A 14,298-nucleotide genomic window follows, 5' to 3' on the forward strand; every position below is an offset into this window, starting at 1 on the left:
TTGCCTTAAGCTAAATATTTGATCCGTACATGACCTTCCTGGCATAAACCCACTTTGGACTTCCCAAATCTTTGCTTCTGTTATTTTCATTACCCTACGAATCAGTATTTTTGAATATATTTTACTTACGGTGCTTAATAAGCTAATCCCTCTGTAATTATCGCACTCGCTTTTATCTCCCTTTCTCTTATATATTGGTACGATAATAACTTCTTTCCAATCGTCTGGGACGTCTCCCATCTCAAAACATAAATTTATCAATTCGCACAGTCTATGTGGTATGCACGCGCTACCGTGTTTAAGCATTTCAGCGTTAATACCGTCTACCCCGGCAGCATTACCGTTTTTCAAGTTCTTAATTATATCCCTAACCTCAGTGAGACAGACTTTTTCAATTGAGTTTTCCATCGCATCGTGTTCAACATCGCAGTTGTGGTGTCCTATAGCTTCATCTCCGTATTGTCTCCTAAAATAGTCTCTGAAAGCCTCTAGTATTCCGTCTGCATCATATACCATTTCCCCCCTACTATTTCTCATGTTGACAATTGCTGTACTTTTGTTACCTTTCATTTTTTTATAAAGCAGTTTCCTGCTTCCTTCAGAGTCGTTTTGTATTTTTTTCTCTTCTTCTGCTCTAATTGTATCTTTACTTTCTTTAACTAATCGTTTAAGTATCCTCTTTTCGCGTCTATAATCATTTTTACGTCTACTTTTTTCCTCATTGCTAAGACCTGCGATGTTAAAAGTTTAGTTTCAAAAATAACAACGAAGATATATCTAATAATTACAGTGAAGAGGATAATGATGATAATGATAATAATGATGGTAGTGATGATAACACCAATGCATCATCTGACACAAATGATTCCAGCTTAGAAAACAATAGCAAAATAAACAAAGATGATAATTCAGAAAAGAGAGCGTAAACAGAGCTGATGATACTGACAACAAAGAGGTGAATTCTGGAATTAAAAGTACCGACGACTTCTCAGACTTTCTCAAATCTACCTTCAGCTCCTTCGGCCAACAATTCTGATTCTAATGACAATCACGAAAATCAAAATTCTTCTTCAGAAAACTCGGAAGGTGTTTCTTCTACCCTATCTTTTTTAAGTGAAAATGATGAAGATTATATGGAAAACGAAAACTCTCCATCAGCTCCTCCAGCTTTAACTTCTCCAGTAAAACCTTCTTCTTCCGCTTCTGGTCTCAGAACTTCTACCGGAAGCAATGAAAATAATGATGACCAAGATTCTTTAACTACTTCCAAGAACCAGGTCAAACCTGGAGATTAATTGTTTCCACAATTGGATCACCAACTTACAACCTAGCTAAATACTTATGAAACACTTTAAAACTTATTTCAGGGAAAACTGAGTCGTTTATAAAAAATAGTTGGGATCTCAAACAAAATCTTAATAACATTAGAATACCTTATATCCATTCATTAGTATCATTAGATGTCATTTCAATGTTTGATAATATACCCCTGGATTTAGCTTTAAATTGCGTAGAAGAAAAATTGAATTTACGTAAAAACTTAACAAAAATATCAAAAAAAGAAATCTGAATTGCTGTTAGAACTGTTTTTAATAATACAGTGTTTTCTTTTAATAATAAATTTTATAAAAAGTTATCAAGATGTCCAATGGGATCTCCAATATCTCTCATAATTTCAAATTTGGTTATGGAAGATATTGAAAAAAGAGCCTTATCTAGATTATCATTCAAACCAATTTTATATAAACGTTACGTAGATGACATTTTAAATCGTTCCAGCTAACAAAATTATAAAGCTTTTAAATATATTTAATAGTTTTGATGAAAACATTCAATTTACTCTTAGAAAAAGAAAAAAACAACATCTTAAGTTTCATAGATTTGGAAATTCAAAGAATACCTAGTGGGAATTTAATCACGAACTGGTTTAAGAAACAATCTTGGTCAGGTTGTTTCTTAAATTATGAATCCCATCATTTGTTTAGTCAAAAAATAGGGTTGATTAGAGGTTTAGTGGACAGATGCATAATATTAAGTGATGTAAAATTTAGAAAAGATAATTTAGACCAATTAAAAACTACCTTACAATTAAACAATTATCCCTTGCTGTTAATAGAAAATGTCATCAAAGAACGTATTAATGAAATATACAACACTTCCATTATAGAAAAGAAGAAAAAGAAATGGTTATAAAATTACACAAAAACTGATTTAAAAGTTACCTTGCCATACGTTCAGGGTCTTTCTGAAAGATTACGGAGATCCTTAAAAAAATTTAATATTAACGTTTATTTTTAAAATAACTATACTTAACAAAAAAGATTATAAGAAAATAGAAAATATGATTAATGTGGTTTATTTAATAAAATGCAATGGTTGTCAAAAACACTACATAGGTGAAACTGGCAGGAGATTGAAAAGTAGAACTTACGAACATAAAAGAGATTGTAGAATTGGCAATTTGAACACATATTTGTCACAACATTCGTAGAAATTTAGTCATGCTGCTGATTTTGCTAATATTAAAATCTTGGCCAGAGAAATTAATACTTTTGGATTAACCCCCTCCCCCCTTTTTAATTTATTTTTACTTAAATCAACTAATTCATTCAATCTTATATTCTCAAGCTTTGGCGAGCCTTTTCAGCAGAGGCCCGCCTGTAAAAATCGTTTCAGTTATGTTACATTTTCATAAATTATTGGCGCTTCTCCAATATCTTTGAGGCTTCAATCAATAGAAATTTGTATTCTTTTAAAATATTTTTTTAAACGACACTGTTTGTTTTTTATAAAATATGACATTGCTTTTTGACTCAGGTATGTTTCAATATAAATTTTTTATTTTGTTCAAACCAATAACGTTGAGTATTTTTTAAAAGAAATAAATGTTTTCTACATGTTATTTCGGATGCTGTTATTTTGACTTTATCATTGACCATAAGACCGAATATATGGCTGAATTTAGCTGAAATACTGATTGAAAATTAAAACGGTCGAAGAAAGGAAAAACAGTTTTGGACTGCTGTATCTACAATTATTTTGCATATTTGTTTGTTACTTCCAAGAAACTTAAAAAAGCATTGTCTTCCCCAAGTTCATCAGATTTATCAAATAAAAATTTTGGCAATCATCAAAATGAGAGTCAAGATTCTTCACATACTTCATTATCCCCAACACTATCAGCTTCGTTTACATCTTCTCCAGCTAGTACTATTTCTGAACAAAATACTGCAAAGACTGATGCTGAAAATGCGAAGGGAGGTGCAAATTTTGATAATAGTGAAAAACAAAGTTTTAGTTCATCTCCTCTAACTTCATCATCAAATTCAACTTTCTCCAGTTCTCGATCTCCAAATTCGCCGTCTACTTCGTCAAGCAATTCAGATTCTAGTGAAAATAAAAATGAGTCGGGAAATACTCAAAGTGGAATTAACCATAATTCATCTCTTGATTCTGCACCCAATCCAATTTCTTCCCCAACATCTAATCCATCTTCATCCCCAGCTCTTTCCACTCGTTATGAAGTATCTGGTAGCAATGGGAATGCTGGAAATGGTCAAAAAGCTTCTTCCAGTTCGAAATCCAATTCGCAATCTCCTGCAACTACTCCGGAATCTTCAGCAATCCCAGTTTCTTCGTATTCAAATTCTCCATCTCCTAATTTAACTTTATCCACAATTACATGTAACGCTTCAAATGTTCAATCTTCAACTTCTTTGACATCTTCACATTCGCCAACTTCATCATCTCCGCAACCAGAACGTAATTACTTACTTTTAACTTTTTAATAAAACATTTGAATTACCAAAAAAATATTAATATATATTTGTAACAAAATAGTTTAATTTTTAATCATTAATAGAATTTGCAGACAACAAATATTAATTTTTAACCAAATAGTAGAAATTTCCAAATACAAAATCATATATATGAACCAAAACAGTTGCATTTGAAATCAAATAGTTTAAATTTCAAATGACACAGTTGCATTTGACCGATCAGTTGAACTTCCAAGCCAAAAAGACGAATTTTTTAGAAAACGCTTGATGTTTCAATCAAAACAATATTAATTTACAATGTAAATCACAATAGTCGTTTCAATGATGCAAATATTTTAATTTATAATAAAAAAACAGTATTACAGTTTCTTACAATAAACAATTAGGTATCAAATTTTTGTTCATTTCTATTGCTTATAAGCAACAGAAATGAACAAAAATTTGATACCTAATTGTTTAATTTTTAATCCAAAACTTGCAAACTTTACGAAATACCTGAATTTTCTATCAAAACATATGAATAATTATATAAAAGTAAATGTTCAAAATGCAATTAAATAGAATTTGCAACCCGAAACTATGAATTTTCAAAGAAAAAAGGTAACTTTTTTATCCAAAAAGACAATCTACTTACAACAAGGTTAAATTTTTAACAAAAAAACCTAATTTATAACTAAATTGTTTAATTTTGAATTAAAAGCAATCGTTTTTCAATCCCAAATGGAATAGTTCAATTTGCAGTTCAAAATTTTTTGAAAAATAGTAAAGTTTTCAACCAAATAGTTGTATTTTCTAACAAAATTTTAGAATTTAAGCCTAAAACGACTAATTTTCAACAAAAAAGTTAAATCAATTTTCAAGCAAAAATGTAAGCTATATTTTCAGTTCAAAAATTTTATTTTAAACTAAAAAAACGAATTTTTAACAAACAAATAAAATAGTAAAGTTTTCAACCAGAGATGGATCTTCAGTGAGTAAAATTAATTCTTAATAAATTAGATCAATTTTCTACCATATAGTTGAATTTTCAATCAAGAATATTAAACCAAGAAGTTCAAAAATTTGATTTTACAAACTAAAAAAAAATATTTTGAAAACAACAGCAGCTAAAGTTTTCAATAAGAGGGTATTGAAATTAATGTTTGCGAAAGTAATTTAACTTTCAATCAAGTAGTTAAGTATTCAGCCAACGAAGCAGAATTCTCAATGAAAAATTTAATAGTTGAATTTTCCACTAAAAACCATCTGACATTTTTTTTACAGTAAAGTTGAATTAAAAACCCAAAATATAAATTTTCAAACAAAAAAGTTTATTTTCAACTGAGTATTTTAATCTTACAGTCAAAATTACCAATTCTCACGTTAAAATGAAATAATTGAATTCACAGTTCAAAAACTTGATTATTATCTTTGAAAAAACGATTTTTCAACAAAACAGTTTAATGTACTCATGTTCTACCAAAGCATAAGAATTTACAATAATTTTTTAACTAAATAGTTTAATTTTTAACCAACGAAGATAAATTCTCAATGCAAAATCTGATAGTTGAAATTTCCACTAAAAACTATCTGACGAGTTTTTTACTTGACAGCAGAATTCTAAACTCGCAAATATGAATCTGCAAACAAAAAAATTAATTTTTAGGCAAATAGTTAAATTTTAAAGTAAAAATAATTGATGTTTACCAAAAAATGGAATACTTAAAATTGCAGTTCAAAAAATTAATTTTCATCTTAAAAAAATAAATTTTCAACAAAATAGTTATATTTTTGACTGAATAGATGGACTTATTTTAATAGCTAACTATGAAAATGAATTTTTAACAACGTTTTTAAACTTTCAGGCAAGTAGTTAAATTTTCAATCAAGAAGATTACTTTTCTACCAAAATAGAAGAAATTGCGATAAAATACTTAAATATTCAACCAAACAGTTTCATTTTTAACTAAAAACAATAAATTTTCATGACAAAATATAACAGTTAATATTTCAGTTAAAAAGAAACTAAATTTCAAAACGAAACAAGTAAATTTGCAACAAAATATTTAAACATCTAAGCAATAAAATCAGTTATTAAAAAGTGTAACACTTTCATCCAAGCAGTTTAATTTTCAGCCAAAGAAGAAGAATTCTCAATATAAAATGTAGTATTTGAATTTTCTACTAAAAACAATCCATGGCCAACAAAAAATGGCATGGCGCATGATGGTTAAATCTCGCGCTTCGCGCTCGATAATAGGTTACCTCGCGTTTCGCACTCGAACATAATTACACCTCGCGCTTCGCGCTCGGATATTTATTCTTTACATTTGGAATGCTTGAAAAAAAACTTTATCAAAAAGATCTCTTTTAGATGGCAGTATTTATATGCGTCTTCATATTCTGAATTGTCTACTTAATTAAGTATAGTCAAAGATTAAGTTTCTCAAAGCTCTGTAGGCTTTGAAGTACACATTCTCATCGTGACACTCGCGCTGCGCGCTCGATTTCCGACAGACATTTGTAAACAGGTTTTGTTGCATTTTTTTTTTCTGGTAACTCGTTATTTTTTTCAACGTTATTTTTCACGAATAAAACAAAAAGTAGGCGTCCTATCAAGAGGTGATTCTTAACGAAGTTGTAGATCTTTTTTGAGATAACCATTTTTGTTAATTCTTTTTTTTTGTATCCTACATAGCTTGTCCACAAAATGGAATTTTTTATTTTCCATTATTTTTTGTGCAATCAAAATTTGAATTTTCGATTTTTGAAGAAAATCAAAAATTGTTTATGATAATCTTGTAGGGATTTCAAAAAGAAATGTTTTTCTTTTTTTGATTTTTTTCATATCGTGCGTTTTTCGGCTTCAAATTTTGATTTTCGGTTGATTAAAAAAATTTTGAGAACGCTATAACTCTGAGAATTTTCTTTTTATCAAAAAAAGTCATGGGGATAAATTATTTGCTTTTTTCAATACTATAAATATCCGTACATAGAATTTTCAAATTCAGCAAAAAGTGGTCTCAAAAATTTTCAAAATGTGCTCACTTTTTGAATTTTGATCAAAAATGGCTGGTTAACGAACTCGTCCTTTCTTTTAGGACCTAGAAGAAGTGTGCCAAAGATGGATTTGATTCGTTCATTTTTTCGAGACTTATCGTGTTTACGGACAGACGGACGGACGTACGGGCAGACAGACAGACAGACAGACGCCATCGTGAAAACCTGATTTTCGGATTCAGGGGGTCTCGAAGCGTGGAGATCCGTTGAAAAAGTGTGATGTCAAATTTCCGACAATTCTAATACTTTCTCAATCATAAATGATGAGAATATAAAAAGCTCAATTCTGAAACAAAAATATATAGTATACTTTTCAAATAAAAAGATTTAACTTTCAAACGAAAAATAGTTGATTTTTCTTACTGGATTCTACTTATTAATTGTGAACTCTGTATAATTTTACTTTATTTGTCAAATGAAATCACTAATTTTCCTTTTTTTCAAGCAATTAAAAATAGATCTAAGGTTTTGAATATATTTTTCAATTTCCATTTGACTGTAGGTAAATAAATAAAAAATGTTTGCTCTGTTTTTACTTCAATATTATTATCCTTTTATTGTCATCAGAGTATCCACAATTATTTTCTATTTTAAACACACAATACAGGTCATTACAATAAAGGTCGTGCAATATTTGTAATTATATGTCATACACAGCAATTATTTCGTCAGCGACGTTTTCGATCTTGGAATACGTATAGGAAAACTATCTAGACCGAGACCGTCGCTCCAGCCACTTACGAACTACAATCGCATCGGAGGCAAGAAAAAAAAAGAATTTTTGGAATTATATCTACAAAATTGGTTATCAACGGACGGTTTCGAAGTTCTTCCCTAAAAAAATTATTTTCTCAGGAAAAAATTTCTTCCTCCCTCATATACAAGAAAACACTTTTTATTCCAATATTCAAAGCTAATTTAATTTTTGCTGATAAGATAAATAAGGTCCTGACTTTACAAAAAAATGCAATTAATTAAAACCGTATCAATTAAAAACTTAAATATATATTACATTTATTGCAAATCCAATAATTCTTTTTTTCCTCCGGAATCCCGTTTTTAATAAAGCAAAGTATATTTTTTATCATATATAAATACAGATATATCTACCATCTATAAGAAAAAAGAAGGGGTGATCGAAAGGACAATTAGACCGAATTATTTATCACTACTTCTACAATTTTGAGCTCTACGATTCGTATAGTCTCATTTTTTCACTTTGCTCTGAAACCACTGATACATTACAGACTACGAATGCAAAGAGCAACGGGGTTGGAAGAATGGAGCCAATCCGATCATTCGAAAAACGCTCATTTTTTAAATAACAATAATCATAATAATGATATTGTCGAAACGCTTGCGTCTATTTGATTCTTATGGTATGTATATAGATGTAAATTTGATTTGATACCGCGATATCGAAATAAAAGCGTTGCGAAGTCCAGATAAACACTTTCATTTGCGTTAACGATAAATAGAGATGATATCATATATATAGTATTAAAATTGTAGTGACGTTTTCGAAAATGTCCGGGACCAAACACGCCGCGCTTTACAGTCCAGAGAATCGTGATTCGTACGGGAAACTATTGTCAAAATTTTTTACAGTATTGTATGTAAAAAAATAGGATACCAAATTTAGAAACGAAAAATATTAAATTCCCGGATATTTCGACACGTCTGAAATGATGGTCGTCACTAGCCCAGTTCAACAGTATTTAATTAATAATTATTGTCATTAGCTATAAGATATTTCAATTCTGATATGGTACAGTAGAGTCATTCTTATATAATTAAAAAAAAATGCTGTCCCTAAAAAATTTATTGTCAACAGGACATAAAATTTATATATTTGCAACGAGGGAAGATCAAAGTTTAAAAATACTTTATGATTTTACTAAGGTATGGCCCTCTTCCTTCTATTTCTCAACACCATGGATTGGAGAATGGAAACACGCTGATCGGTGAAACAGGAATCTAGTGTTAAAACATTTTATATTCGCTCTTCCTTACCGACTGAAGGTAACTGAGCAACTTACCATTTTTACAGTCTCGTCGATAATGGTTGTGAGTGATTGACGCTAGGAGTAGGAATTCAGTAAGCTCTTTTTTATGAATAATTTTTGAAATTTCTAAAAGGTTTAGGAAGAGAGGCTTTCGAAGGGAGACTTAATTGTAGACATAATCAGGGCCGATAGGAAATTTGTGATGGCGGAATTTATCAACTCTTGGTAACAATGGAAACCTCTTGATGCCGTGACGACAACCCCCGTACAAGGACTGCAGGTAGCGTGTTCGTGGTCCGAGCCTCGACCTTAACGCCCAAGGCGCCGTGTTGGCGGGGTTGTTGGACGAGGTCCCATCTGCGGAATGCGACCTGAAATACACACAAGATTTTTCACTACTGTACAAAAATTTAATTTACAATAGTGAACCATGAATTCTATACAGAAGGAAACAATTATAGGTCTTATATGGAGAATAAAGATTAGACTTTATACATTTTTGCTCATCACCAACCGTAGATAATGCAGGAAAATGACTAATAGTCCACAGAAGGGAACTACTATTTCCTCATAAGAAGCCATCCATGAATTACGTGACTTGTTTGGGGGAGGGGGGGATTTGTTTGTTACAAAATACTGTTATGTAACATTTTTAACAAATAAACCCTATAAAAAATCTATGTATCAAAAATTATACGAGGAGAGACCACCCTACAGGAGTTAATGAACCTACAGTAAATAATCATTAATTAAAAGCACAACTATACCCAACATAATTATTTTTTATTTCAGTTTATTGACACATAAAGTCTCCTAACTATTAATTGAATTAAATTAATTATTTTACATACATAAGTATTTAAAATACTTGGTTTTCTACTGTAGGTGCATTATATATTGTATATTAGTCTCCGCTGTATCGTTAACGTCTAGAAATAAAAATAAAAGTTCGTAATAACGTGCTAAGGACTTTAATATCAGTATAAATATATTAATTTTTTCCCTCCTATCATCCTGTAGAAAAATATCCAGAATAATACAATATTTTTACTATTTTTGAAAATTACTAATACCGCAAAATTATTCAAGATTAGTTTATCTAACTTTGCACTGATGACTGAACACATCCTTATATTAAGTCATCTTCTTTTCTAGATTTCACGGGAAACTAAACAGGAAGTACACATGTCTAGAAACTTTAGTAAAGCGTTCCAATCTTCTAAATTGTTGTTAAAAATCTTTACTTATCATAGTAAATAGCATTATTTACTAAAATAATCCGTGGAAAAAATAATTTCATATTAAACAAATTCATATTAAATAATTTAAAATTTGTACTAGTAATTCAAAAAGGTGGCTTATTTGTAGCGCGCTCATAACATGCTTCTTTTTTAATTACCTAATTATAAAATAAAAATGTATACCTAAATTTAAAGTACTGTAAAATATAATTCATAATCATGATTTAAATTTTATTCCAATTTCTTGGATTTTCAATGTTTATAATTTAAAATCATTAAATTTTTTCATTCATTTTCAAATATGCTCTTTCTTGAAAGTTCAATTGTGATAATGTACAGCAAAAAAAACTTTTTAATTAAAAAGATGTACATATATATCAAGACTCTTTAATCTAGATGATTTCAAAGAACAAAAGTCAAGATTTTTTAAGTTCAAACCTTAAAAATTGAATAATTTTCAACTCTGTATTCTAAAAATTCAAAAATTTTTAACAGTTAAGCTTAAAACTTGCATAATTTTTAATTGCAAATTTACGTGTGAGATTTACAATTTAAAGTTCTACAATGTCAAGAAGTTAAAAATTCTCAATTTAAAAAAAAAATAGAATTACAAATTGTTTAATTTTGAAGATTTGTATTTTCAATGCATTTGATTTCGAATGGTTTTTTTTGCACAGTTTAATTTTGAAGATTGACAATGGAAAATTCTTCAATTTAAAGGATTCGCACTTTAAAATTCTTCCATTCTTAAGATTAAAAATAGAAGATTTATTAATTTGGGATGTTTATAATTTAAATGATATAATTATAAATGTTTTTTTAAATATGTATAGTTCAATACTGAAGATTTATAATTGAAATCAATTCAAGTTTTACGATTTTCATTTTAAAATTCTTCCAAATTTTAAGATTAACAATTGATTATTTAATAATTTAGCATGTTTATAGTCTAAAATGGTACAATTTTGTACACTTTTTTGGAATATGCAATTAAATTTTGAAAATTCACTATGGAAGGTTCTTTAATTTATGGAATTGAAAACTGTTTAACATTTAATACTTATATTAGAAGATAATTCAAGTTTGAACGTTTTTTTCAAATATTTTAATTGTGTACATTTAAAATTAAAATTAATTCAATTTTATAGATTTGGCATTGAAAATTCTTGAATTAGGAATAACAAAAATAAACGCCTTAATTTATATTGTTGAAATTCTGACTTATAATATTTGAAAAAATTACAAAACTTGGGGCGGGGGAGGGGTCAAACAATTTCGTTATGAATTGTTGCATGGGGAAGAAGTGGGGTAAACATTTTGCATAAAATGTGTTACGTAATTTATGGATGGACCCTAAGGGTAAAGAAATGTTAGGAAAAATAGTGAGCCGATGTAATGAAGAAACAGCAGCGTGCTTGAAAAAGTCCCGACAATCTCTGATACGAATTCTATTGAAACAAGTAAAAAATATTGATAAAAAATAAGAAGCCATAATCATTTGAAAAAATAAGAAAAGAATTTTTACAATTTGGAAAAAGGTAATATTTTCTGAAATTTTTGTTACTTTGCAATATTCATTATTCTCTAAGCATTTTTATATTAAAGTTAATTTCTGCAGAATTAAAGACAATTTTTTTACTTGGTATTTTACAATAATAAGATAAAAAATCCACTGAAATATACTGAATTTCATTTTATTATATACTGGAATCTAATGAATTCTATTGAATTTCAGTGAATTCTGTTTAATTCCGCGGAATTCTATTCAATTCTGCCGAATTATGTTGAATATCACTGAATTCTTCTCAGTTATGTTTGCCTCCATAGAATTCTACTCAGTACTATTGAGGTCTATTGAATTCTAATGAATTTCGTTGAATTTGAATGAATTATGTTAAATTCTTCTGAGTGAACTCCATTGAATTTTTATCAAATTTTTGTTAACTTCCTTATATCATGCTCAATGTAATCCAATCCCATTGAAATTCGTTGAATTCACTGGAATTCACTTATTTTTTCCTTTAACTTAATGATATTCATTTAAAGTATTGCCGAACTAAATGTGTTTCTTGGAATTGATCGAATTTGACTTAATATATTTAAATCCAGATGTACTTTCAAATGCCAATTTGAATTGTCTCAAAGTTGGAGGTTGCCCCATAAATAAATTATTACAATATCTTAAAACTGATGGGTGTAAAAGACTGTATCTCTTTACTATAAATATCTTGTAACCATTTCAGGTGAATAATTTCCTCAGTGGTATGGAGAAACTATACTAACATATCGACAGTATATTGACAGTACATTGACAGTATTGAATATCACTGACATTATACCCAGTTTTCTCACAAGATTTAAGAACAGGAAAATGAAAAAAATTCCTTAACCAAACGTGTCGATAATATTATACTAATTTGCCTCTAACTTTTACAGAAAAAAGAGTTACATTCTTGAGGAGGGTAATTTCCAAAAACGGGATTTTTATCAAAGAAAAAAAAAGAAGATAAGAAAAAAAAGAAATCTTAGGCTTTGTCTTTTTTGCATTGAATAAATCGGAATTTTTCCAAAATTTTTATAAAAGAAATATTTTTTAAATCAAACTTATTCATTAAACTATCTCACTAATAGAAAATTAAAGATCTTTTGTTAGAAGTTAAATGTAGAAATTGTTTAAATAGAAATTATTGCTCACTTATGTTTGCTAATAATGAAGGGAAACATTTATGAACACCAAGTTTCTAACACTACATCTAAATTTTTAACTCCACAGCCCGGTTACAAATAGTTATTGAATTAGAAAAAAAGTTTTAATAAAAAAATGTGGATCCAAATATTATGAACACCGAAAATTATTCAAACACGACAGTATAGATTCTAGAAGAATTCCATAACTAACAACTAACATTGATCAAACATTGATTTAACATTAGTAAAAGTCAATCCATATCCTATTTTACATGCATACGAAACAATCAATTCTATTTTATAAATTGGTTCTTATTGATAAAAAACATGGATTAAACCCTCAGTCACTTGAGTCCCAACACCTGATGTTAGAAATGCTGCAAATTTGATAAATTTTCTGTATCCTTCAAATCGATCAAGATAGCATTTCTAGTATCCTGGATATGGAACCAATAAAGATATACCCATTAAAATGATATGTAAAACCAGCACAGTCAACCGGGGCAATAACGGGGAAAAACGTCTGTGAAAAAAGTTTCTATTAAGCCATTATTACCTCGGTTGAAAGTGATTAAAAAATTGTATGGAACAATAAACATCAAAACACCTATCTAGCATGACAGATCCGAGAAGAGCGATTATATTAGGAACTCCACATTTTGTAGGAATATTTAGTTCTCGACTTAGGATTGAATTATTGTCTTGATTGATGGACTAATGAGTGAATTTCTAAGAAAGTGAGTTTCTACTTATTAGCAACAGAGATATGTCGACATTACAGGGGATAGAGATATGTTGAAGACGAGTAAATCTTGAGGCCTACTGGTCTGACCTGGCAACCAGATATCTCGGGGAGCGCGAAAATCGGGCCGATCTCAAACTCGGCAACCATCCGAGACGAGCCAGTGCTCCGATGTGTCTCTTAGTTGGTTCAGGCATGTCGACATATACCCTCCTGGTATCACCATCCTGCATCTCCAGCGCAGGACCTGCTCCTAATATGGACATCTCTCAGTGGGAATAACCTTTCAAAGCAATATGCTGCCTATCTAGTTGAATGCGATATAAAGAAACAGAGAATAAAGGGTGGAGAAGGAGGAATATAGAGAAAAAAAGATGAACAAGTGATTGGATCAATATTGTGAATTGTTTACTGAGAGGACTACACTCTCGCAAAAAAACCACCAAGCTTTGCTGTTTTCCTTTCCATCATCATCTGTTTGCTGTTACCGATTCTTCACTATCATCAAAGAAAATCATACAGAAGAATCAATTCTTTCTTATTTCGTTTGTTTTTAAAAACATCCTTGACGATAGTCGAGAAGTGGTATACGAATTTCTGCATGATGTCTAGTCCCTTTTAACTCGCTTTTCCTCAATCATTATCAGTGATACTTTTTCAAAGAAAAAACAAAACCGCCCTTGATGGCATGATTATAGTAGAGGAATGGTAAAATAAAATCTTCAGCTGGCTTTCATATACGAGGGTAGTTCAAAAAGTCCTTAGAATGACCAACAGATGGCGCGCGAATCGCTCCAAATCAT

General features: G+C 29.6%; 2 protein-coding genes across 2 annotated transcripts in view; one reads left to right on the forward strand and one right to left on the reverse strand.

The window, feature by feature from the left end:
* The window catches only part of LOC117175439 (putative protein TPRXL), a 10,101-nt gene extending 6,313 nt beyond the window's left edge, over positions 1-3,788 (forward strand). The window contains exons 2-3 of the mRNA XM_033365147.1: positions 1,015-1,277; positions 3,066-3,788. Coding sequence (XP_033221038.1) covers positions 1,015-1,277; positions 3,066-3,788 — 986 coding nt within the window. The remainder of the gene's footprint in view (positions 1-1,014; positions 1,278-3,065) is intronic.
* A 3,587-nt stretch (positions 3,789-7,375) lies between these two features.
* On the reverse strand, positions 7,376-13,723 carry LOC117174434 (neuropeptide-like 1). The gene is made up of 2 exons (XM_033363556.1): positions 13,586-13,723; positions 7,376-9,195 (listed from the first exon to the last, which is right to left on the reverse strand). The coding sequence occupies exons 1-2, from the start codon at positions 13,690-13,692 to the stop codon at positions 8,988-8,990; spliced, it is 315 nt and encodes a 104-aa protein (XP_033219447.1). The 5' UTR covers positions 13,693-13,723; the 3' UTR covers positions 7,376-8,987.
* Between the last annotated feature and the right edge of the window lie 575 nt (positions 13,724-14,298).

Source organism: Belonocnema kinseyi, chromosome 6 (genome assembly GCF_010883055.1).
Source record: "Belonocnema kinseyi isolate 2016_QV_RU_SX_M_011 chromosome 6, B_treatae_v1, whole genome shotgun sequence".
Classification (NCBI taxonomy): domain Eukaryota; kingdom Metazoa; phylum Arthropoda; class Insecta; order Hymenoptera; family Cynipidae; genus Belonocnema; species Belonocnema kinseyi.